Here is a 24,082-nt window from a genome sequence, read left to right on the forward strand (position 1 = left end):
TCAGGGCGAGTCCTTTCTGGAAGGTTGACCAGACCCAGAAGCTCCGGGTCAGCCAACTCCAGTTCACGGCTCAGCCCTGCAGGCCTGCCTTTGTCCCCAGAGGACGGTCAGCTGGACAAAGGCCGACTATCTCACAGGGAGGGAAGGTTAATGTGCCTTGTAAACTTTATACTTTTCATTATGAGAGGCTATTCCAGGGGAATCTTTTTAAAAATCGCATCATCGGATCTTAGGTCCAAACACATCTCAACGTGTATGGTTTTGCTTGGGGCCGCTCCTTTCAGGGTAAGAACAAGGAAAGGAAACGAAACTCCCCGAAGGCCTGGACAGTCCAGATCGAGAGCCGAGTCTTTTGTTCACACAAACTTCATTTGGCTCCTAAACGTCCTCCACCAGAATCATTACATTCCGCAGGAGCGTTTCAAAACACTGCCCGGAGTGGCCCAGCTGAGTAGGCGGCTGCCTTTCTGGTGAGATTGCAGCCGCCCTCCCCCACGCCCCCAAGGTTCCTGCCTGCCCAAATATCCGCCTATAGCCATCCGGCCTGAAATCCCCTCATTCCTGGGGTGCAAGGCCGTGAGGCCACGAGGGCCCAGCTGTGGAAGGACCTGGAGGAGGGGGGTGGCAGCCTGGGAAGGGAGGATGGGACTTTGGTTTTAGCTCTGCGCCTTCCAAACTCCCAGGGCGCCCCTCTGCCCCGCCACCTCCCACATCCCAGGAGCATCGTAGGGATTTGTTTACCAGGCTCGTCTCTCTTAGAAGGCAGTGAGCTCCTCGAGGCAGATTCCCATGGTGTCTTGTGCGTGGCTGTGCTCAGTAAATACAGACATTCTTATTGTGGTAGCATATGTGTAGCCTGAGATATGCCATTTTAAACCTTTTAGGGCTACAAATCATTGGCATTGGGTACATTCACCATGTTGTACAACCATCACCACTGTCTGTTTCCAGACTTTTTCATTTTCCCAATAGAAACGCATGAGATAGTAAATCCCCATTCCCTCCCCTCCCAACCCCTGCTAACCTCTCTTCTCCTCTTGTCTCGCTGGTGTTACCTATTCTAGGCACCTCAAATAAGTAAGAGTTCATGGAATATTTGTCCTTGTGTTTGGCTCATTTCACTTACCATAATGTTTTCAGGTTCACCATGTTGTACCATGTGTCAGAATTCCTTTCCTTTTAAGGCTGAATAATATTCATTGTATGCATACACCACATGGTGTTGATCCATCTAGCCGTTGATGGGCACTTGGGTTGCTTCCACCTTTTGGCTGTGGTGAGTAATCCTGCTGTGAACATGGGTGTACAAGTGTCTCATCCTGCTTTCAGTTCTTTGGGGCGTATGCCTAGCAATGGAATTGCTGGATCATATGGTAATGCTGTGTCTAAGTTTTTGAGGAACCGCCAAACCATTTCCACACTAACTACGCCATTTTGTATTTGCACCAGCAAAGAACCAAGCAAGGTTTCAGTTTCTCCACATCCTTCCTAACACTTGTTATTTTCTATTTTTTAATAGTGGCTATCCTAATGATTGTGAATGTAACATTTTTTTTTTAAATTCATAGATGCCACTCACTGGCTGGATTGTGGGTTTGGAACTGTTACGGCTCCTCTTGGGCCCAGTCCTTTGATGTGAAGGTCAGAGTAGGTTGGTTGCTGTGGTCCCTAAGGATGAGGTCACCTTTGGAGAGGGAGGGCACCAAGACGAGCCAGCTCATCTCCTAACCCTGCTCAGAATGAATGAGCAGAGCATGAAAGCTAGCTGGCTGAGCGTTTCTCCTCTCGGTCTTACTGGTGTTCATGTGGGTGTGCTAATTACGAAAGAATTGGAGTGAAGAGTTGGGCTCTAGTTTCTGCTCTGCCACTTATTTTCTGATTATTCTAGGCAGGTGACCTCAGTATTGAACCGTAGTCTTCTCTGCTGTAAAATGGGACAGAATACCTGTCTTGTCTGCCACTCGAATGTCAGGCTTTAATAGGATAATTTAGTCCCTGAATTATGCCATGAAAAGTGCAGATTGTAATGTGTGGGATTTCTTTTTCTGTTTCTTTCTTTCTTCTTTTTTTTTTTTTTTTTGGTCTTTTTCGTCTTTTAGGGCCTCACCTGCAGCATATGGAGGATCCCAGGCTAGGGTCAATCAGAGCTGTAGCTTCAAGCCTGTGCACAGCCACAGCAACACAGGATCTTTAACTCCTGAGCAAGGCAGGATCGAACTGCTCAGTCAGGTTAGCTAACCACTGAGCCACAACGGGAACTCTGATTTCTTAATTTTATCTCTGAGATAGGAGCATAATTTCATCCTCCCTTAAAGTTCCTGTAAGCAGTGTCCTCCTCCTCTTGTGGTGTCTGGCCATCCATCACACCACAGGAATTTAAAAAGAAGGGGCACACATTTTTTAACAAGCCTCTTTTCGGAGCTCCCGCTGTGGTGCAGTAAGTAAGGATCCTGTGTTGTTGCTGTAGCAGCTCAGGTCACTGCTGTGGTGCAGTTTGATCCCTGGCCTGGGAACTTCCACATGTTGCAGGTGTAGCAAAAAAAAAAAATTTTTTTTTTTTTTAAGAGCTCTTTCCTCCTCCCTGTGTGAGTGAGCAACTGAATTTTAGGAACATTTTTTAAAATTACAAAGAACCCCACTATCATGGGTGTAAGGACCCATGCTGGCACATACAGCGTGCAGATTCAAGGCACCAGCTCCACCGCTCTCTGAGAGTGTTTCCAAGTTGGGGTTCCCAGGAAAGCTTGCGGGTGGGGGTGAGGCAGGAATGGGTGATGCACAGGCAGGGGTCAGTGTCCTACTGCTCCAGAACCTCTCCCTCGTGACCTCAGCCTCAGCCACATGACCATCATCTCCGCTTCCAAGTGACACTTGGAAAGTGCTGGGGACTTGGGTTGACTCGACGCCAGCCTTGTTGCAGGCCTGGTGTCCATGGCCTCTCTCTGCTGAACCTCCGAACACGCCACCTTTCCTCGCCCCCACTTTTGAATTTCATCCTGTCCTTCCCTTGTCATCTGCGTCTCTTTCATCTGCTCTTCTGCTCCCTCCAAATTCACATTTTCCCTGACTTTCCCTGGACCTGCCACCTCTTTGTCTTTCCTCCTGGTCGGTAGTCCCACATGTTTATCTGCCCACCATTTCCACTTGGTTTGTAGCATTACCCCAAAGTTTGTATTCTGAAAACAGACTTTCTCATCCTACAAACTCATGCTCCATCCAGCCTCTACTCTTTGTTATCATTCTTTTCATGACCTATGAGTTCTTCTGAGTCAGGAGCTGATTTCAAAGTCCTTCTGGAAAAAAAAGAGTTCCCGTCGTGGCACAGCAGACGTGAATCCGACTAGGAAACATGAGGTTGCAAGTTCGATCCCTGGCCTCGATCAGTGGGTTGAGGATCCTGTGTTGCTGTGGCTGTGGTGTAGGCTGGCAGCTGTAGCTCCGATGGGACCTAGCCTGGGACAGCCGTGGGTGTGGCCCTAAAAAGACAACAAAAACAATCAAAAACCCACAAAGTCCTTCTGCCAGGGTTGCAACTAATAACATGCAGCTGCTATAGGCCAAGTCTATCCAATTCCAAGTCCATGTGACAGGCACCATCTCATCCTCTCAGAAACCGGGCAGTGCCCTTGGACTTAAATCTAAAGTTGGAAGGCCGGTGAGACTTTCTTTGTCCCCACTCATTCGTTGGTACCTTGAAGCTGAGGTGTCATGGAAGGAGACCTGGTTCAGATTGGGTCTCTGCTGTTGAGCCCATGACCTTGAACAAGCACTTCATATTTCTGTCCCCCAGTCACCCCCATGTACCATGATACCCACTTGACTGGTGGTCACATGCATTAATGAGATAACAGGTGAAAACACTTAGCCCTGGGTGGTGAGATCTGAATCTCAGGGGAGGGAAATGAAGATAAGGGCTTGTGCTTCAACTCTGTGCCCAGAATCAAGAGTGGAGGGTGTAGCCGGCAGCACTTGACATGGGCCGGGCCACAGGAAGAAACTGCCTCTTTGGATGACACGGCATCCTCCCCGCACACAGCACTCCACTGCTCTGGAACAATGCAAGTTGAAAAAGCCCCAATCATGGGGTGGGTGGTGAGGAGTCGACTCCGTAGCAGCTGTTAATTAGGAAATCCTCCTCCTGGGCTGTGCTAGCATCCCTGACGATGTTGGTTCACAAACAGATGCTTTGGAACATTAAACATTACTGAAGTGGAAGTTGTCAATTGGAAAAAAACAAAAAACAAGCAAAGCAATAAAACGCTCTTGTTAATTTAATCTCCATTCATGGTACAAGGGAAAGTGATGGCCTGACACGGGGCTGAGCACAGCGGGAAGGATGGTATTTCCAGCTCAAAAGACACCTGGGAAATTGGGCCATCTCAGACTCCAGGGGGAGGCTCATTGATGCGGCTCAGTTGCCACGGGACGTAAGTGGGGTTTCAGCAACTGCCTCTGACCTCTGGGGAGCAGGATGGGTGAGATGAGGAGGGCCAGCCTCCCCGGAGCCTCGGAGCACCCTTGCTGCCCCAGAAGCAGCCCTGTGGGACACAGCCTCTGCTCACACCCCGCTGGCCCAGGCTCTGCAGCCTGAGGTATACTTTCTCCTTTCCGTTTCTCCAAGACCCATGTCCTTCACCACTAAGAGGAAGAGCTGGTTCCCTGATACCTTCCCTGCATGTGGTAGGTCCCTGTCAAGTTCTTACTCCCCTAAACTGAACTGCTCCCCTACTTAGGGTTAATACATGCACTGAATAGGGAGCCACACCACAAACAAAAGTCAATCTTAGAAGCCCTTAACAACTCAGGCTTCTGCAAGGATTCGTCCTTGGCTGCAGTAAATATTTTAGCATTTTGCCCCATTGTTCTGCACGATATACAGCCTGGAGTGGTGTAAAACACGAGATGTTCACAATCAAGCGAGATCTTGAATGGCAGAGAGGGTGGGCTGGGGTGCGCCTGCCTGACCTGCATGGTTTCTTAACCCCTTTTCTGAGGAATCGTTCATAGGCAATAAGAGGAGTTAGAGGCACATCCAGAGTTAAGCAGGGGGCAGTGGGATACTGTTCCTTTGGAGTCCCCAGCCAGTGACATCAGGGGCTTGTCATGCCAGAAGCGGCCTGGGGTCTCACCCTGTGCCCCCACTTCTCCCTGCACCTTCCAAGAGAGCGTCACTTGCTGCTCCAGCAGCCACTCAGCCAGCCTCAGACCTTTCATCAGGGTGCAGTCCTAGCTGCCGTCAGGGCCTGGGGGCTTTTACCTCTGCTACCCACTCTGATCTGCTGCCTGGAGAAGAATCGGGGGACTGAGCTGTGCATGCTTGGTTAGCAGTGGCTGCCAAGGTTATTTCCATATCTTTTGTTAAAAGTTGATAGATCTCAATCTATTGAATAGCTCTGATGTACATAGTAGCAACTGTGTGCTAAATACTGGTCAACGCTGTCACGCGTGTGCTTCATAACAGCCTAGTGTGCTAGGTACTGTTATCCCCACTCTGCACATGAAGAAGCCAAGGCACAGAGATGTGTTTTTTGCCTCACGTTACTGGGCATATTAAGTGGTAGAGCCAGAAGTCTAACCCAGACAGCCTGAATGTAACCACAGTCTGTGTGTTACAGCCTCTCTTATTAAGAACTGAATTTCTAGATCCAGATATGAAGCTGGAAGCAGGCTCCTTTTCCTCTAGATCAGAGGACCTTTCAAAAGAGAACACAGAGTCACAAGGTATGGGTAACTTTGACAAACAACCTTTTTGTTGTCATTGTTGGTGTCTTTTTAGGGCCGCACCGACAGCACACAGAAGTTCCCAGGCTAGGGGTTGAATCGGAGCTACAGCTGCCGGCCTACACCACTGACTCAGCAACGCAGGCTCCGAGCTGCGTCTGCAACCTACACCACAGCTCACGGCAATGCTGGATCTTTAACCCACTGAATGAGGCCAGGAATCAAACCTGCATCAAGCACACCAGTCGGGTTTGTTATTGACTGGAACTCCTGCAAGCAACTTTTTAATATTGCCTCCTATGTTCCTGGGGAAAGAAAAGGAAAGATCCTGAAATAAAGAGGAACATGAAAGGCAACAGTTTCTCACCAATCCAGGACTCCCAGGACTAAGGTGAAGAGGGTGGAGGTGGCACCGCCAGCCAGGAGGTCTCCAAGGTCAGTAGGGCCCAGCAGTGGCAGCACCGACCAGGGGTGTGTCTTACCTCTCGCTGCTTTGGAGAGATGGCCACTGGCACGACTCCCGATCAGGACGCTAGCTGTGGCCGTGCCTGGGGCTGGGGCTGAGGGTGGTTAGGCATCCGAGTGGCCCAGACACAAGTCAACTCCTCCATCCTTCAGCTTATGTTTCAGAAACAGCACTGGAGCCCAAACCCACATGCTGGGTTGTTAGCAGCTTGCATGAGCCAACTTTATATTTCAAGTCTACAGGCTTCACCTACCTTAAGGGGCAGGTCTGGGGATATAAGAAATCTCCTTGCACGGTGGCTTCTAGACCTGGAGTCCTTTTACCAAGATATGAACCTTTTTTGTTCTTTTTCTTAGGAGAGGCATTTTTTTTTAATTTATATTTTTAATATTTGTTACATTTTTCAAATCATGGGATCATGGGGTAAATACTGTTAGGTAATTTGTTTTCACTTAACAATACAAAATAAGCGTATTGCATATATAAAACTGTATCAATAATGTGTTTTAGTCAGTCCTTCAAAACACTGTTGTCTCATAATTAAGTTAACCGACTCCCCATTGCAAAAATTTAGGTTGTTTCCAATTTTCATTATTATAAACATGCAGTGATAAACTTCCTAATGCCTGAAACGTTGCGTACTTCCTTGATTTCCTTGGAATTAATTTCCAGAAATGGAATTCCTGGGTCAAAACGTATGTCTATTTTAAGGCTTTTTGCAATGGGCTGTGATACTTCTCTCAGAAAGAATGTGCCAGTTGTATTCTTACCAACATTGTATGAAAGTGTCGGTTGTCAGTCCCTGCAGTGATATTAGATATTATCTTTAATTCTTTTTTGCCACTTTTTTTTTTTTTTGTATTTTTGCTATTTCTTGGGCCGCTCCTGCGGCATATGGAGGTTCCCAGGATAGGGGTTGAATCAGAGCTGTAGCCACCAGCCTACACCAGAGCCACAGCAACGCAGGATCCGAGCTGCGTCTGCAACCTACACCACAGCTCACGGCAACGCCGGATCGTGAACCCACTGAGCAAGGGCAGGGACTGAACCCACAACCTCATGGTTCCTAGTCGGATTCGTTAACCACTGCGCCACGATGGGAACTCCCTTTTTTGCCAATTTGATAGGCACAAATAAATAAATATATAAAAATATATTTGGATTTGTATTTCATTTCTTCCCAACCACACTTTTGTGTATTTATTCTCCGCCTACACATTTTCTTCTGTGAATTGTTCTGTGTCTGTGAGATGTGCATCATAGGATTTGAACATGTTCTTCATGTATTAAGAATGCTAAACCTTTCTTATGTACCACAGGTATTTATCCTGGTTTGTTATCCAACTATTGTAAAATTTAATTTTTATTTTTACCAAACATGGTTTCAAGAGCGGATATGTTTTATAAGGCTGTTATAAAAACCCGACCACCCTTACCATCATCATTTTCTGCCTCCCACTTTCAGCCCCTTCAACTGATTTCTTTAGTAATTATGTCCATATTTCTAAATAATGTGCTTACGTTACTGTTTATTGATTTTGGCTGTTGTTGTTTTGGTTTTAGGTAGTATTCATTGATTTCTCTTGATGGAAATTTTATGTCATTCCAAGTTCTACCAGTTTTATTCTTTAGGGTCAGCTTGAGGAACTTTATTTTTTTATTTTATTTATTTATTTATTTATTTTTTGTCTTTTTGCCTTTTCTAGGGCCACTTCCCGCGGCTTATGGAGGTTCCCAGGCTAGGGGTCCAATCGGAGCTGTAGCTACCGGCCTACGCCAGAGCCACAGCAACACGGGATCCGAGCTGCGTCTGCAACCTACACCACAGCTCTGGGCAACGGACCAGATCCTTAACCCACTGAGCAAGGCCAGGGATCGAACCTGCAACCTCATAGTTCCTAGTTGGATTCGTTAACCTCTGCGCCATGACAGGAACTCCTGGAGGAACTTTAAAATGCATTTTTGACACAACCTAAAGTTGCCTTTCTCCTACACAGCATGATTCTGATCATCCCTCCTGACTTAGGGGCTATTACTATCTACGATTTATTGTCTTGTTTCATTAATCCCACAGATGAGAAATTACTATTTTGTAAATTCAGTGATTCTCTAGATTTATGCACATATTTACCATTTTCTTTACTTATTATTTCTTCTTGCATCTTACAGCTTTCATCTAAGTTTTCTTTTCTTCTGCTTGAAATAAATTTTTCATACTTTGGTCTAGTGGAGGTAGTTGATTAACTCAAATCTAACTGAAAATGTTTCTGTTTTCAAAGATAGTCGCAAGATATTTTTCAAAGATAGTTTTGCCAAGTGTACAAGCCTACTTTTTTCTCTCTCGGCACATTGAAAATATTCATCCACTCTCTTTCGGCTCCCCTTGTTGCTGTTGAGAAATCAGCTGTTATTCTGATTGCCATCTTCTATAGATGATTAGTCATTTTTTTCCTCTGGTTGTTTTTAAGACCTGGTGTTTATGATTTTCCTGCACTTTTACTATGATACGGGTTTATATATATATATATATATTTTTTTTTTTGTCTTTTTGCTCCCGCGGCATATGGAGGTTCCCAGGCTGGGGTCGAATCGGAGCTGTAGCCACCGGCCTATGCCAGAGCCACAGCAGCGCGGGATCTGAGCCGCGTCTGCAACCTACACCACAGCTCACGGCAACGCCGGATCGTTAACCCACTGAGCAAGGGCAGGGATCGAACCCACAACCTCATGGTTCCTAGTCAGATTCGTTAACCACTGCGCCATGACGGGAACTCCTATATTTCTTTTTTATTTTGCTTTCTAAGAAGCTGTTGGGCTTCCTTAATCTAAAGGGTCATATTTTTTATCATTTCTGGAAAATTCTTAGCCATTAACTTTTTGAATATTGCCATTTCTCCTTTTTCTCACATCTCCTTCTAGAACTCCAACTAGCTATATGTTGGACTTTCTCACTTTACCTCCTTGTCTCACCTCTTTTTCATATTTTCTATCTTTTCATATCATCTCATCCTTCTCTTATAATTCTTAATTTCTCTTTACAGCCATATATAATCCTCTGTTGCGTGTCCTAATTGTTATTATTTTTTCATTTCTAGAGTTTCCATTTAGATTTCTCTCAAGTTTGTTTGTTTGTTTGCCATTATTTATGGTCTATTTTTCTCTCATTTTCAATTTCTTCTTATTTCTTTGTATGGAGTTTTATATACTTAATTCTTTGAAAATTCCAGTAGTTGAAGTCATTGCTTGTCTAGTTTGCTGACTTTTGCCCACAGATGTCTTTTTTCTTGTTTATGTAGTTTTTTTACTATGATCTCTTATTAATTAGGATTTTATCAGTTATTGATAAATTGGATTGAAGTTATGTTCATCTAGAGAGCACTCACATTTGCTTCTTCCAAGTACTCAGAGACAGTTTATATTAGAACCACTTTTTCCTCTTCATCCTCAACAGGATGTGTGTGTGTGTGTGTGTGTGTGTGTTTATAGTTTGAGATGTAATTTAAATACCATAAAATTCATAGCATAGTACCTTGAAGATACTATGGGTTTGATTCCAGACCACTGTGATGAGTTTTTTTGGCTTCTCAGTGCATATAAAAGTTATGTTTACACTATACTATAGTCTTTTAAGTGTGCAGTAGCATTATATCTAAAAAAAATGTGCATACCTTAGTTTAAAATAATGCTATTGGCCTGCTGTATAGTGCTGGAAACTGTATCTAGTCACTTATGATGGAGCACAATAATGTGAGAAAAAAGAATATATACATGTATGTGTGCCTGGGTCACCTGGCTGTACAGTAGAAAATTGACAGAACACTGTATACCAGCTATAATGGAAAAAAATAAAAATCATTAAAAATTTTTTTTTACTGAAAAAAATAAAATTAACTAATGCTATTGGGAAAATGATGCGAGTCGACTTGCTTGATGCAGGGTTGCCACAAACCTTGAATTGGTAAAAAAGAAAATGCAGTATCTGTGAGGCACAGTAAAATGAGGCAGAGTAAAACAAGGTATGCCTGTGTATAATTCAGTGGTTTTTAGTATATTCACAAAGTTCAGGACCACTCGTAAATACAGCCTGGGCTTGAGGTTTAGACCACACAGATATTGTGAATATGTGCTGCATGCCCACATGAGGGCTAGCTTTATGGTTACAAATTCTTGGATGGAAGTGCTCTCCCTTTCAGCAAAAACCAAGATTGAAGGGCCAGGTTTCCTTGCTGTCCTCTCCTGCAGGGCAGGGTTGTTTCTATTTGTCTTACACCCCAGGTACAGCCCTCGTCCCAACTTCATTCAGGAGGCTCCTCTCAGACTCCTTCCCTAAGAGTTTTGTGTCCTATCTCCTGCATTCTTGTGGCCATCAGAACGGAAGTTCAAGGTCACAGATATTGAGCAGATGCCCCAGGGCAGCTGCCAGTTTCAGAGTTATCTCACGTCTCTGAATTTCAGCTCTCAGTCCATTTCGACCTCACAAGAGTGCTTGCCAACTCAGCAGTGCATTTAGACATATTTTTAAAAACATTTCATTCAGCATATTTAGTTGTGGTTAGTGGCAGGATTATTCAGGATACTACGGGACTGTGGTCTGCTTTTAAGTTTTGTTTGTGATGTGCATTTTTCTTTTTTCCATTTTTAGTCAATCCTCCAGGGAGAGAGCATGGTTCAGTGCTAGCCGTGTCCTCTCTTCGTGTTGCTTCCCCCACCTCACCCCCATTTTGAAGACTGCCATGGAATTCCTTGAGCTGAATGGGGTTTGGAGTGGCCAACCTTGTTCCCTGAAGAAGGGGACATTGCCACTTCCAGAGGCCCAGCCATGCTCACCGATGGCCACTCACACTCATCTTAAGGCTATGATAGAGCTAAATGCATTTCCCTCCCTTTGCTCCTGGCTTACCAGCTTTGGAGCATGGGTTTCAAGTCCCTTCTGCCTCTCTATAGGGAATGCTTCCTCTGGCTTCTTTTGAGAATAAATTCTCTCCTTGCACCAAGTGGACCAAGAGGGTAGGGAGAGCATTCTTAAATCCTTTGCCCTCTGTGCAGCTCAGACAGAAAGAAAAAGGTTACATGCTGTATGGGTCACTCACTGTTGTCCATAACCCCAGAGTCCTGAGTTGAACTTGTGACTCGGTCGGTCGCTCCCTGGAAACACCTCTCCACAGCCATCGCCTATCTGGGGCTGGGCCCCATAGGAGCCCAGATGCCTGGGCAACTCCTTTCCCCTTGAGGAAGTGTCTGTTAATTATCACTGAGACGAAACAGAATAGGAAGCGTGAAAACAGAATTCTCAAAGGGCTTGGAGAGGAAATGATTCCCTTAGAAAAGTTTGTCAGAATCTCTTATGAAAGAATGTAGAATCACCGCCCCCCCGCCCCAACTCCAGTAAGTGAGTCACTGCTTCGGATAGGTGTGGACCAGAGTGGGGACAGTGTTGAGAACCATTGCTCTAGAATTGCACTGTCCACTGTGGCCGCCACGAGCCATGTATGGTGATGATGCTCGTCAAGTGTGGCCAGCAAAATACTCTCTGAATTGTAAAGAAAAATTCAAAAGAAAAGAAAAAAAAAGGAAATTCTTTTAAATAAAAATGTAACATATCTCAATAATTTTTATATCAATTACATATTGAAGTGGTACTTGAATATGCTGGAGTCCATACAATGTTTATTAAAATAATTTCACTTGTTTCTTTTTACTCTTTTTTTGGCTGTACCTGCTGCATACAGAAGTTCCTGGGCCAGGGATAGAACCTGCACCTCAGCAGTGACCCAAGCCACAGCACCATAGCAGTGACAACACTGGATCTTTAACTACTAGGCCACAAGGGAACTCCTCTTTTTACTTTTAGAAATGTGGCAACTACAAAATTTAAAGTTACCTGGGTGGATTGCATTTGCTGCCTACTTTATACACCCCTTGGACAGGGCTGATCTGGAAGATAACTTGCTTTTTGGGGATTGTGTGTGTGTGTGTGTGTGTGTGTGTGTGTTATTTTGAGTTGAACTGTAGGTTCTGCCTCTAGCCTCTTTTTGCCTGACCTGTATAGATAGAATTGACTTCATTCATTCCCACAGAGCTTTTTCTGCGTAGCCCCTGAGCCTTAGCAGAAGTTAAAAACATCATCCCCAAACAGGAAAGTAAAAATGGCTTTTTCAAGGAGCGGTGTAATCAGCAATAACTTCAAATTGATCTCATTCTATCAATTTTCATCACTTACTCCACTTATAAAATGGAATCCTGTGTAGTTTGCTTCATAATCTCGTCCCCTGGATTGCAAGAATAATGACTGTTGGGAAAAAAAGAAAGGTGAAATTATTCTCCTTGCATCTCCTTCTCCACTGGTATATCTGCTCGTGTACCTTTTCTGAAGGTTACTGCTGTTTTTCAGAAGCCAGCCAGTTGTCACTGATTCATTCTTGTATTGTTTTAGCTGCTATGAGGAACCACTGGCCAGAAAGCAACACTGAACCCCACAAAGAAAACATGACCTTCGGCCCGAGTCAAGTGGACTTTTCCACCGTGGTCTCCAAAGAGGGCGTGATGATGGTTCAGACCCCAGGAAAGAACCACACTTCTTCAGAGGCTCCACAGAACTCCACCCTGCAAACTGAAACAGCAGCTGCTGAAGGAAGAAATGACTCTCTAAGAAGATCACATTTCACTGTTTCCCCCGTCGGACCTGACAGAGCAGCAGCTCTGACCTCCCAGAGCATCACCTCAGGTGAGTTTGCGCTGATGGTGCTCATTTCATGCATGTGCCTCCAGTCCTGGATGACACGATGTCTGCCCATCTCCGCCTTCCCCCATCCAGAGCCGCGGTGCCCAGCCAAGTGTCCTGGGCTGGGGTGGACCAGATGTATGCCCTGGGCTTCACCTGTGGCTTGCTATAGCTAATTGAGTTCTAAGCATAGACCAGGTGAGGGTGCAGATTTACTGAGTGGTCTGATGAGTCCTGTGGAATCTACATTCCATGGCCGGACTCAATCCACAGGCATCAGCACACCTTCCACAGGTCGCCGTCTCCGAGGTACCGGCTCTGGTGGGCTGCGTGGCAGCGTGTTTGTGTGGATGTGGCTCAGATGGCTGCTCTTGCTCCGGTCCGCACAGCTTGGCAGTTTGTTGTTTTTAGCAAAGGATTTCAAGAAGGGCCTGGGGCTGGATGAGCAAGATTTGATTGAGGAAGGAAAGACAAAGAAAGCCAGCACTGACGAGGTCCACACTCTGTACCAGCATGTCTTGTCTCAACTCTCACAGCATTGCAGCGAGGTCCACATTACGCTCGTTATAGGAATTTGGAAACTGAAGCTAGAGAAATTAATTAATCCAACACGGGCAAGTCAAACAGTTAACAGATTTCAGAACTGGGAATTGAGCCGAAATCTGTGTATCTGAGCGAGGTGGGAGGGATGGCTGAGGGCTGCGATGCCCAGACCAAGTGAGCGAAGATACAGAGGAAGGGAGAGAGGGGTGGCCTCCGTGTGGGTGGCAAGGCCAGCAGCCTCCCTCACGGAGGACAAATGTCACACACAGAGAGGAGCTGCAGGCAGGACAGCCATGTGGGTGGGGTTAGGCACTTTCGTGGAGGACTTTGAAAACCAGGCACTTTCGATTTGGTGTGGTGAGAAGGGTCCCTTGAAGGTTTGTGAACAAGCCAGTGATGTGGCAGGTGGGTCTAAGATGTCTGGGGTGGGAGATGGCGGGAAGGAAGCTGGAGTCAGGGAGACCACCCAGGCAGACACAGAAATCCAGATACCGGGGGCTAACACATGGCCTAGTGGCCTCAAGGATGGAGAGAAAGGGACTGGTAAAGATTCTTCACAGAAGAATATGGATACAGTTTGGTATCGGCCTAAAAGTAGAGGATGACGCCACCAAAGAGGACCGACCAAATGGTTTCACACCCTGGTGATGGGAAGCTGGGGAACTCGATTCTGTAAAGAGCACTAGGACAGTATTGAAAGTTCCACCCATGAACGATGGAGACAGAGCTTAGAAGGTGCACGTGATGCGGCCTGGGTCTGTTGGTCATCCAGAGAATGGAAATGATGTTAAATTCAAGTAAATTCTGGGACTAGCTTCGTGGAATGTGAGGGAGGAGTCATGAGGATCAGAAGCCGACCTCTGAGTCCATGTATTCTGCTGCTTAGCCTCCTTCTGCCCCTTTCCTGATCATGTCACCACAGTATGCAGAGTCTTTGGGAGACCTGAAAACAGTCTCTGTCCTGGTTTGTGGTCACGCACTGAGGAGATGCGTTTTCATAGAATGAGCAGTTGCTCCTCATTTCTTCTTATGTGTGTCTATGTGATAGAGGTCACAGGTGAGCCCCCTTGGAGGTTGTGGGGACCTGTGGAAGTCTGCTGGCGGAGCTGTAAGTGTTGCTGTCTGCTTTCAGCCTGGAGAAGGCATCACCTGCCATCCAGCAGTTCAAGGTCAGAAGGAAGAACTTACCCTGCTCACACGGACAGCGGGACATCACAGGGTTCTCCAGCAGGGGGGCAGAGGCTCCCAGGAGACGTGACTGTGCACACCCAAGTGGCGGCCACTTCGGTTTTGAGCCAGTCGTCTCCTCCTGGTTTGGAGATGGGAGAAGAGACCACACCCGCCAGGCAGCAAAATTCCTCAGGCCCGTGGCTCTCCTGGATGCCTTTCTCTGGGACACCAGCTTCCTCCCCGTCCTCAGACCATTCTGCACGTGAGTATTCCGTGTCTTGCTTCCCGCTCCAAAGTCACTTAGGATGGAAATAAACAGCCCCAGCCAGCCAGTTACAATCTCATCACAGACGCTAAGGGGAAAAGACATTAAGCACAAATGCAAAGTATTGGGGGTAAAGTACAATTTAGTTCAATGTTGAAGTTAATCTTTATTTATTTATTTTTTATTTTTTGGTCTTTTTGTCTTTGCTAGGGAGGTTCCCAGGCTAGGGGTCTAATCGGAGCTGTAGCCACTGGCCTACACCACAGCCACAGCAATGTGGGATCTGAGCCGTGTCTGACCTTTCTCCTTTGGATTACGTAAGTTTGTTTTCTACATCTTTGGAATATTTTTTATTTTTTTGTCTTTTTGCCTTTTCTAGGGCCACTTCCATGGCACATGGAGATTCCCAGGCTAGGGGTCTAATCGGAGCTGTAGCCACCAGCTTATGCCACAGCCACAGCAACGAGGGATCCGAGCCGCGTCTGCGACCTACACCACAGCTCACGGCAACGCCGGATCCTTAACCCACTGAGCAAGGCCAGGGATCGAACCCGCAACCTCATGGTTCCTAGTTGGATTTGTTAACCACTGCGCCATGACGGGAACTCCCTGAAATTCATCTTTAAAATATAGTTCTTTATCTATATAAGGAGGAAAATAACAGTTGGTCTGGTAGCTGCTCTAGGTCCTTCGGTCCACCAGCTCCTGCTCAGCCCGTCTTTCCCCCGACACACATACGTACTCAACAAAGACTAAGGGCAGCTGATGTGTATTCTTGCACAAGAGGCCACGTTCTGGGGTGAATGAAATGGTGAACCTTGTGTCATTTGTTGAGGGTTATATGCGTATTTCTTCATCATTGCAAAAGTGTTTCTTTCACTGGCAAAGATACCATAGACAGACATTTTTCTGGACATCATTTCCAAAAAACCGTACATGCAGGAGTTCGAAAGGTTATAGCAGCGGGGCAGCGGCCTCTCGGCGTTCCAACCCCTGGTCATCATCGGTCACGTCACCAACCAGGTGTTCCACCTCCACCAAGGCTTTTGTCAATCCTGTGATCCTCTGTGCTGCAGACCTTGTCCTACCAGCCTGTCTAATGCCTTCCACCCAGATGGATGGTAACCCGCCTGAGGACACAGGCTGTGTCTGTTACTCCTCTTAGGTTCCCCTGTCCAGAACAAGGTGCTGTTGATAAGTAAGGGGAGGAGCCTGTGCCCAAAGACCATAGGGCTCATCCAGCCATGGCCATTGTTGGAAACTGCCCACGGTTCCTCATCCCCAAGGCTTTATTCTGAGTCTGTGCGTGATGTGTGTTTTCATCTCCACGCCATAGGGAGCAGGACGTAGAGAGGGCTGGAAGTATTCTTGAGAAATAGAGGTTAAATGGCTTCAGAAATCACCCTTTCAGAGTTTCCGTCTGGCTCAGTGGTTAACAAATCCGACTAGGAACCGTGAGGTTGTGGGTTCGATCCCTGGCCTTGCTCAGTGGGTTAAGGATCCGGCGTTGCTGTGAGCTGTGGTGTAGGTCACAGATGCAGCTCAGAATCTGAGTTGCTGTGGCTGTGGCGTAGGCTGGCAACTACAGCTCCGATTCAACCCCTAGCCTGGGAACCTCTATGTGCCGCAGGAAGTGGCCCTAGAAAAGGAAAAAGACCAAAAAAAAGAAAAAAGATAGAAAAGAAATTGCCCTTTTAAAATTTTCATAGGTCAGAGTCTTGTAGAAGTGCTTTGCAAGCCAAGGGGCCCAGGTTTATGTCATCAAAGGAAAAACAGAACCCAGAGTCCTTTCTGTAAGGCCTCTTTAAAGCAGCCCATTTCCCTTCCAGAGATTCTGTATACAGTTTCCTGCCGACTGAGTATGTATATAATTTATGATTCGTATTTTTAGGAGATTGCTTTTTAAGATGATTCTTAAACATTGGTTAGATGGGATAAAAGCTACGATCCTTTCCAGCTTCAAAGGTCTGTGGTTCAGTGGTTTACAACCCACTTTACTAAATGGTGGAAATGAAGCATTTTCGAGGAAGCGGCACTTGATTCTGGTCAGGGTCATTTAATATTTATACTTTAAATTCAACCCACTACTGTGATGTATATACTGTGATAGATTTGAAAATCAGCTTCTGTTTCCAACTGCTGGCCTTGACTCTGTAGTCACCTATATATATATATTTCATGTTAAAAAACTGGCCCTCGAATTCCTTGAGCATTCATCCTTTTAGAACCTTATACTTTTGATTTTTGAAGAGTTCTACCATATCGTTCCTCTTCCTTGAGTCTTCCACCAAGCCTTTCTCTTCCTTCTTGGTGAACAGGGGGGTCTGTGCTAGGGAGGTCCCCCCTCCTTCTTAGATACTGAATGGGGCTTGGGTGCTGTTAAATGAGAGGATATCCAGGCAGCCAAGAATATCTGGATCTACCCTTCTAGCCCTCGACCGTTCCCTGCAGGGATGCACAGGGGACGTGCCCAAGGACCTGAAGCCACATGGGAAACGAGGCTCTGCTTTATTTTTAAGGCTGGGATCCAGGAGCGCTAGGCATTCAGGCAGGAGTGCTGAGGGAGCCAGCTGGCCTCTCCATAGGGAACCAAAGCCAAGAGCGAGTGTGGCGGGGCGTGTGCTTTGTGACACTTGGCCACTCCACCCACTTGTAAATGTGACCCAGCAAAAGTCCTGGCACTTGGACCAGTCAGATGAGTGATGCTCCTCATTAGATGAGCACGGGGACAGCCAGCCAGGAGCCTGGCCCAGGGAGGATGGGCGTCCTTATTGAAACATTCAAATAAGGATTCCAACAAATCAGATATTTGAATCTTATATATACTAATGTAATATAATATATATATCTCATATAATAATAAATTAGATATACAAATCAGATCTCAAATATGCAAATACATCAGACCCGCTGGTCCTGAAGGTCCTTTCTAGTTCCAGCATCTGTCGTTCCAAATACACAGGCCTTTGTATTCTGTGCCTCCTTTCACTCTCCGCTCTGTTACACTGACACATGCACGCATCATACCCTCTTTGAGGCCTGGGTGGCCAGGGGTTATCTGCTTCCCCAAATAAACTGCATGTCTGTGTTAGAGCACGTATAGGCTCGGAGAGCTACAGCAGATTTAAAAAGAGAGAGCGGAAGCTGTCTGAAATGACTTTGCTTGCTGCTTCAGATCTTTTGCTGCTTTTTCCCTTCTGTACGGTGTATATTTTCTCCAATGACCACGTACTATGTGATAATTAGGGGGAAAAGTAAGCAAAGCAACTAATAGGGGAAAAAAGTTCTCTTTGAAAAGTGAAAAGAGATATGCATATGTTGAATTATGTGAGAGTAGCTACAATTGAGCACTAAATTTAGTGCTGAGCTTCCTGGAAACCAGGGCACAAAGGGAAACTGGGTGGAGCATGATATTATGGTCAGATAAAGTGAGCATACAGTTTAATCCATAGGCTTCAGTGTTTGGGGGACGGTCCACTCGAGAGGAGTATTTACGTAAGGAATGTTGAGGATCCTAACGGAAAATGCCTCCAGTTGCTGTTTTGTGGAAATTGTGCTGATGTCCTTTAAAAGGTGATATTTTATATAGATTCTCAATGGGAGCTCAGGGTATAATAATGGCTCTCCACTCATAAAAGTATTTCTGTGGGTAGCTGAGCCCAGGTAAATTGCTTTGTGGTGACTTCACTTTGTAAAAGAAGAGAGTATAAATAAATCAGAAGGTCGTAGATTTAGCATATCTTTCCCAAATATCAGCTGCTTCAGCCAGATTTGGGGCAGGCTCTGGATAGCATCCCAGCCAAGGATGAGCTCTGCGATGCTTGCTGAGGTTCATTGTGTTGTGTTCTGATGGGGAGGGAGACCCATATACTTTGACCAGAGGAGTAAGCATTCTTTTCACCTCTTATTATAACGATTAGGGAATTTGGGAGTCCCCATTGTGGCTCAGCAGGCTACAAACCTGACTAGTATCCATGAGGATGTGGGTTTGATCCCTGGCCCCATTCAGTGGGTTAAGGATCCAGCGTTGCCATGGGCTGTGGTGTAGGTCGCAGATGCAGCTCGGATCCCCTGTTGCTGTGGCTGTGGCTGTGGCTATGGCCGGCAGCTGCAGCTCTGATTCAACCCCTAGCCTGGGATCCGAAGCGTCGCAGGTGTGGACTATAAAAAAAAAAGAAAGAGAGAGAGAAAGATGAGGAAATTTGACTTGTTTCTGCTCCCACTGGATGGTCTTCCCATTTTTGAACGGCTCCTTCAAGGGTAGCAATGAGCAAAGAAGGGCAATTATTAAATAATCACTAGGGTTGGTCTGCTGATTAGAGGTACATTTCCCCCAGATGTATTTAGCAGGCGTTCACTGAGTAATATAAGCAGTGATTGTAGATTAGTTTGACCAAGCATTTTCTCCTTTTATTCAGAGACCAGCTCCACAGAAGTAGGCACACAGTTCGTACCCTTACTGTGATGATGGACCGAGATTACGTCTATAAAGTACGCCCTTAGCACAGCGTATTCAGGTGTTAATGCAGTAGTGGCACCTGGTAACGGGTCAGTCAATGGCAGCTCTTTTTTTTTTTTTTTTGTCTTTTTGCCATTTCTTGGGCCACCCCTGTGGCATAGGGGAGGTTCCCAGGCTAGGGGTCTAATTGGAGCTGTAGCTGCCAGCCGACACCAGAGCCACAGCAACGCGGGGATCTGAGCCGCATCTGCGACGTACACCACAGCTCACGGCAACGCCAGATCCTTAACCCACTGAGCAAGGGCAGGGATCGAACCTGCAACCTCATGGTTGGTTCCCAGTCGGATTCGTTAACCACTGCGAATGGCAGCTTTTAATACTGATGATAATGAGATGGTGAAGCACTGTTCGACAGAGCCTCAGCGTCAGGGAAAACCTACCCATTTTCCCTCTGGGACTTTCAGCGGTTGTGACTTATGATTGTATTTCCTTCTGGGACTTTCAGCAGTTGTGACTTATGATTGCTCTGCTAGACAAGCTTCAGGCTGGGGCCAAGAAAATCACCACTGTTTTGAATCAGTGAAATAATGCAATTTACGGGGAAGAGGAGCGTTTTGAAAGAGCACCCAGCAATCTGACGGGGCTGTAATTGGCAGATATGGATGATGACTCTAATGACATTAGGCCTGAGGAGCTAAGTGGTTGAGGGAGGGTTTGGGCAGGTCTGTGCTATGCTCTCCTTTTATTTATTTATTTATGTCGAATACTGAAGCTTTTTGTTTGTTTGTTTTTGTTTTAATGTAGGGGTGGATTTAGGTAGGCTACAACCATTTCTGTGCCCAGGTCTTTTTTTTTTTTGATACTAAATTTATTCCCCAGGTCTTTTTGTTCCTTTGTTTTAATTACTAATCGTATGGATCGCCTGCATCTTCCTCACCTCCGTTAAGGTCCAGTGACCAGAGCTGCAGGCTGAGTTCTAGGTCCAGCTGGTTCTGGGGGGCTTGACAAAAGTAAGAAGCACCTTTTTGTTTCCCATGCTCTCCCTCTTTCTATATATATACTTAATATTTAGTTGCGCTTTTGGTCACAACTGCAGATTGGACTGTCTTCAAGGAACCATTTATAATGAGAGCTTTCTTTTTCCCTTTTCTGGGTCATATTCAACAGTTCGCAGCCTTTCATTATTTAGGTATAGAGAGTACTTTTTAAATTTTTGGCTTAGAAAGAAAAAAAAAAGCACTCTTTCTTCTTGCCTTTGGCTCTTGCCCACTCACTAAGCTTTCCTGCAGTTTATTCCTGCATGGAGTGGGGATTTCAAAGTGCCCTTCTGGAGGTCATTTCTCAGGGTGCCTTTGGAAAGTTCTTTGTGGAAGGGAGCCACCTGCAAACCACTGTACTTCTGCAGAGCAGAGTGCGCCTTTCCACCAATGGTGTATAATTCAGTTGTTGAGATTCTTGACAATTGATCCAGTGTCTGCCATCCATTTCATCAGAAAGACTGTTCAGCAAGCTGGAGTCCTTGACCTCCCAGGGTGCCACGGGGGCATGGGGGTAGTATGTAAGCCTGAGAGCTGGTCTCCAAAGCCTCATCATGAGGTAACTGCAATAAGGGAGCCTTTTGCTTCTGGATGGAATTGGATCAAATCTGTGGGGGTAATGAGTGTCTCCTTCTGATTAGAAGCTCGGTTACTTAATAAATGCAGCTGGGTTAATAGCCTTTCAAAACATAAAGTTTATGACGGCGGTGAGCTGGGGAATGATAGAGAGCCCTTGCTGGTGGCAAGGCTAGGAATTACCGTTCAAGGCCAGCATGGGTTACCAACTGGGGTCTCAGAGCTCTGGGCTACCTTGGTGGTGACCTGGGGACCCGGCCGCCTGCAGCACACTGACCTCCATTCACTTTTATGGATGGGTTTTAACCTATAATATAGCATTTGAGCAAAAGGGTTACACTGCTAAAACACAATAAAACCCGCACCTTATCACAATGATTTGTCCTGTGTAAGTTCTAAGATGAAATTCAGGTTTTTAAACTTCCTCTATAAAGACCAAGGCCAAACCTGTCTAGAAGCTCTCTCCTGCCTTCCTCTTGGCTGATCTGAAGCTTCCGTTGGGATGGCGAAGGGCTTCACAATTATCCCCTTGGCTCTGTGAGGAGAAGACGGATGAGCATATCCCGTGTGTTTATCTATCAGGCCCACATTATCTCCATTCATCTACCAACCTGTAATTAGCATTATTTGTACCAGATACACCCTCAACTAGCCTTGAAGCATATTTTCTTCCATTTCAGCTTCTGGAATTCCGGAGGATTTAAACAACTCCACTGCTGTCCAACACCCCTCGGCCCATGGGACAAAGAGTGCCCGTGTTACCACGGTCCCCACCGGTGTTTCTCGGATGCTCCAATCTTTAGCTGTCCATCCAGGACCTCTAATGGAGACAGAGCCTTTCTCTGAGGACACTGCAACTGCCACGACTTCAGCATCAGCCCATTCCTCACCCCCTGAGGCAGAGTCCAGAAGAAACAGTGAAGTGGTCGGGAGCCCAGGGGATGGAGCGTTCATGGAACCATCCACGGAGAATGCATTTGGCCTTACATCTTCCAAGGTCTCAGTGGAGTCTGGGCAAAATGATTCCCCAAGTAAGTCTTCAGTCTTTCTTTGATTTATCAGGGACATGTTGCCATTGTTGAATTTTCTCAAGGGATTGCTTCCAGACCATTTGCAATCTCAAAAAAAACACAACAACAACTGTGTTCTTGGGTAACACCATCTCCTTTATCTGATACACTGCATTGTCTCATGTGGATTGCACCCTCATGACGAAGTTGTGAAATTAGTCAAATGGGCATCATTCCTCCTGCTCTCTTGTAGATGAGGAGACGAAGGCTCACGGGTTTCAGCGGTGAGCACATGGTCCTCGGCTCTCTCACAGCAGAGTGGAGACCCCGCCTCGGAGCGCCCACAGTTGCCAAATCTTGTCACTCTGCAGCATCTTCTAACCGGGAGCTGCACACTCTCCAACGCTTAGCTTCAGTTATCCCACTAAAGGCCATCTTTACAAATAAAATGTGCAGATATAAATATACTCCCCAAATTCAGAGTTTTAGTGTACCCCCTGTAGTGGATTTTTTGTTTGCTGTACTTCAGACTTAGAATACTCTTTATTAAAAATAGAACTGCATTAGAAAAATGCTCTGAGCACGATACCTGGGCATTGCATTGGAGGGGCATACCAACATACTCACTGGCTCGTACTCCCCCACGTTTTAGGGGGAGTTACTCTGCTACTCTGCACATGCTGCTTAAAAGCTTCCCTCTTCACCGCCTTTTATTTTTGGTATTGCTCTCTTACTGACCCTAAGGGTTTGGAAAGAATTACTTAGAACATGAAAGTGCCCTCTGGGTTACGCCTACAGTAAATACTATCCAGGATCCTTGCAAAGGAACCCTTCCCTTAGGGAAGCCGCTCGTCTTGGGTGTGGAGGGATCTCTCTCGGGTCCACCTAACAGCCTCTTCTCTCTGACACCTTTCAGCCTCGGGAGGACTCAGACTTGCCAGCAGCTCTGGTGCTGGGGATGGAAGCCCCGGGTCTCAGACTGAGACCGTGTCCCGGTCAGCCCCGTTGGTCAGAGGTGGACAGAGCACTGCTCTCTGGTTCGTGAGCAACAGCGAGACGTTGGCAGATGCACCGGGAAGCTCCACTGCCCATCCCGAAGTTGAGAATGCTTCCGTGTTGACCCGGTTCTCAGCCTTGGCCCCACAGTCTGGAAGGAGTGACACCACGCTGGGTGGTGGGAGCTCTGAGCCAGACACCGAGTCCTCCTCCTCGTCTTCCTCTTCCTCAACAAGCCTGGACTCCTGGGCACCACGCGGGGAGCACTTGAGTGAGTCTCCACATAGGAGCCCTACACTCAGAGGGAAGGGGGCTGCCTTGGATGGGGCCGCTTAATGCAGTAGCTCCCTTGGGATTCCCAGGCCTTCCTTCTCGCTGGGTGGTACAGACATACCCATACACCCCACAGCTGTTCTGTTAGGTCTCCAAGATGCTGCTCTTGCCACCTGCCCCTCCCTCCCGCACAGCTCGGGGGCTTCTCTGCCCCTGTCCTTCCACTCTCTGCAGCCCACCTGACCGCATACCTGCCTTGGTCACACAGCTTCTGGAAGGTGGAAGTATCACCTTTTCAGGAGCAGTTGTTCCCCCCAGGTCTGGACATTCATCAGGAGAAGTTCTCCTTTCCCCCTTTTTAAAATAGCATTATTGAGATATAATTCACATTCTTTTTTTTTTTTTTCTTTTTGTCTTTTGTCCTTTTAGGGCCACACCCGCAGCATATGGAGGTTCCCAGGCTAGCTGTCTAATCGGATCTATTGCTGCCAGCCTACACCACAGCCACAGCAATGCAAGATCCGAGCCGTGTCTGCAACCTGCACCACAGCTCACGGCAACGCCAGATCCTTAACCCTCTGAGCGAGGCCAGGGATTAAACCTGCAACCTCATCATTCCTACTCGGATTTGTTTCCGTTGCGCCACAACGGGAACGCCGAGATATAATTCGCATTCTATACAATTCACCCATTGAAAGTGTACAATTCAGGGTTCCCATTGTGGCTCAGTGGGTTTAAGCTGTGACATTTTCTCTCTGAGGATGCGGGTTTGAATCCTGGCCTCGCCTCGCTCAGTGGGTTGCTGTACTTCAATCTTAGAATACTCTTTATTAAAAATAGAACTG

General features: G+C 46.5%; 1 protein-coding gene across 1 annotated transcript in view; it reads left to right on the forward strand.

Annotated features, from left to right (window-relative positions):
• HEG1 (heart development protein with EGF like domains 1) overlaps positions 1-24,082 on the forward strand; it is a 90,108-nt gene that overhangs the window by 15,524 nt on the left and 50,502 nt on the right. Inside the window, exons 2-5 of the mRNA XM_021070219.1 lie at positions 12,621-12,911; positions 14,584-14,883; positions 21,639-21,989; positions 22,885-23,235. Coding sequence (XP_020925878.1) covers positions 12,621-12,911; positions 14,584-14,883; positions 21,639-21,989; positions 22,885-23,235 — 1,293 coding nt within the window. The remainder of the gene's footprint in view (positions 1-12,620; positions 12,912-14,583; positions 14,884-21,638; positions 21,990-22,884; positions 23,236-24,082) is intronic.

This window comes from Sus scrofa, chromosome 13 (genome assembly GCF_000003025.6).
Source record: "Sus scrofa isolate TJ Tabasco breed Duroc chromosome 13, Sscrofa11.1, whole genome shotgun sequence".
NCBI lineage: Eukaryota > Metazoa > Chordata > Mammalia > Artiodactyla > Suidae > Sus > Sus scrofa.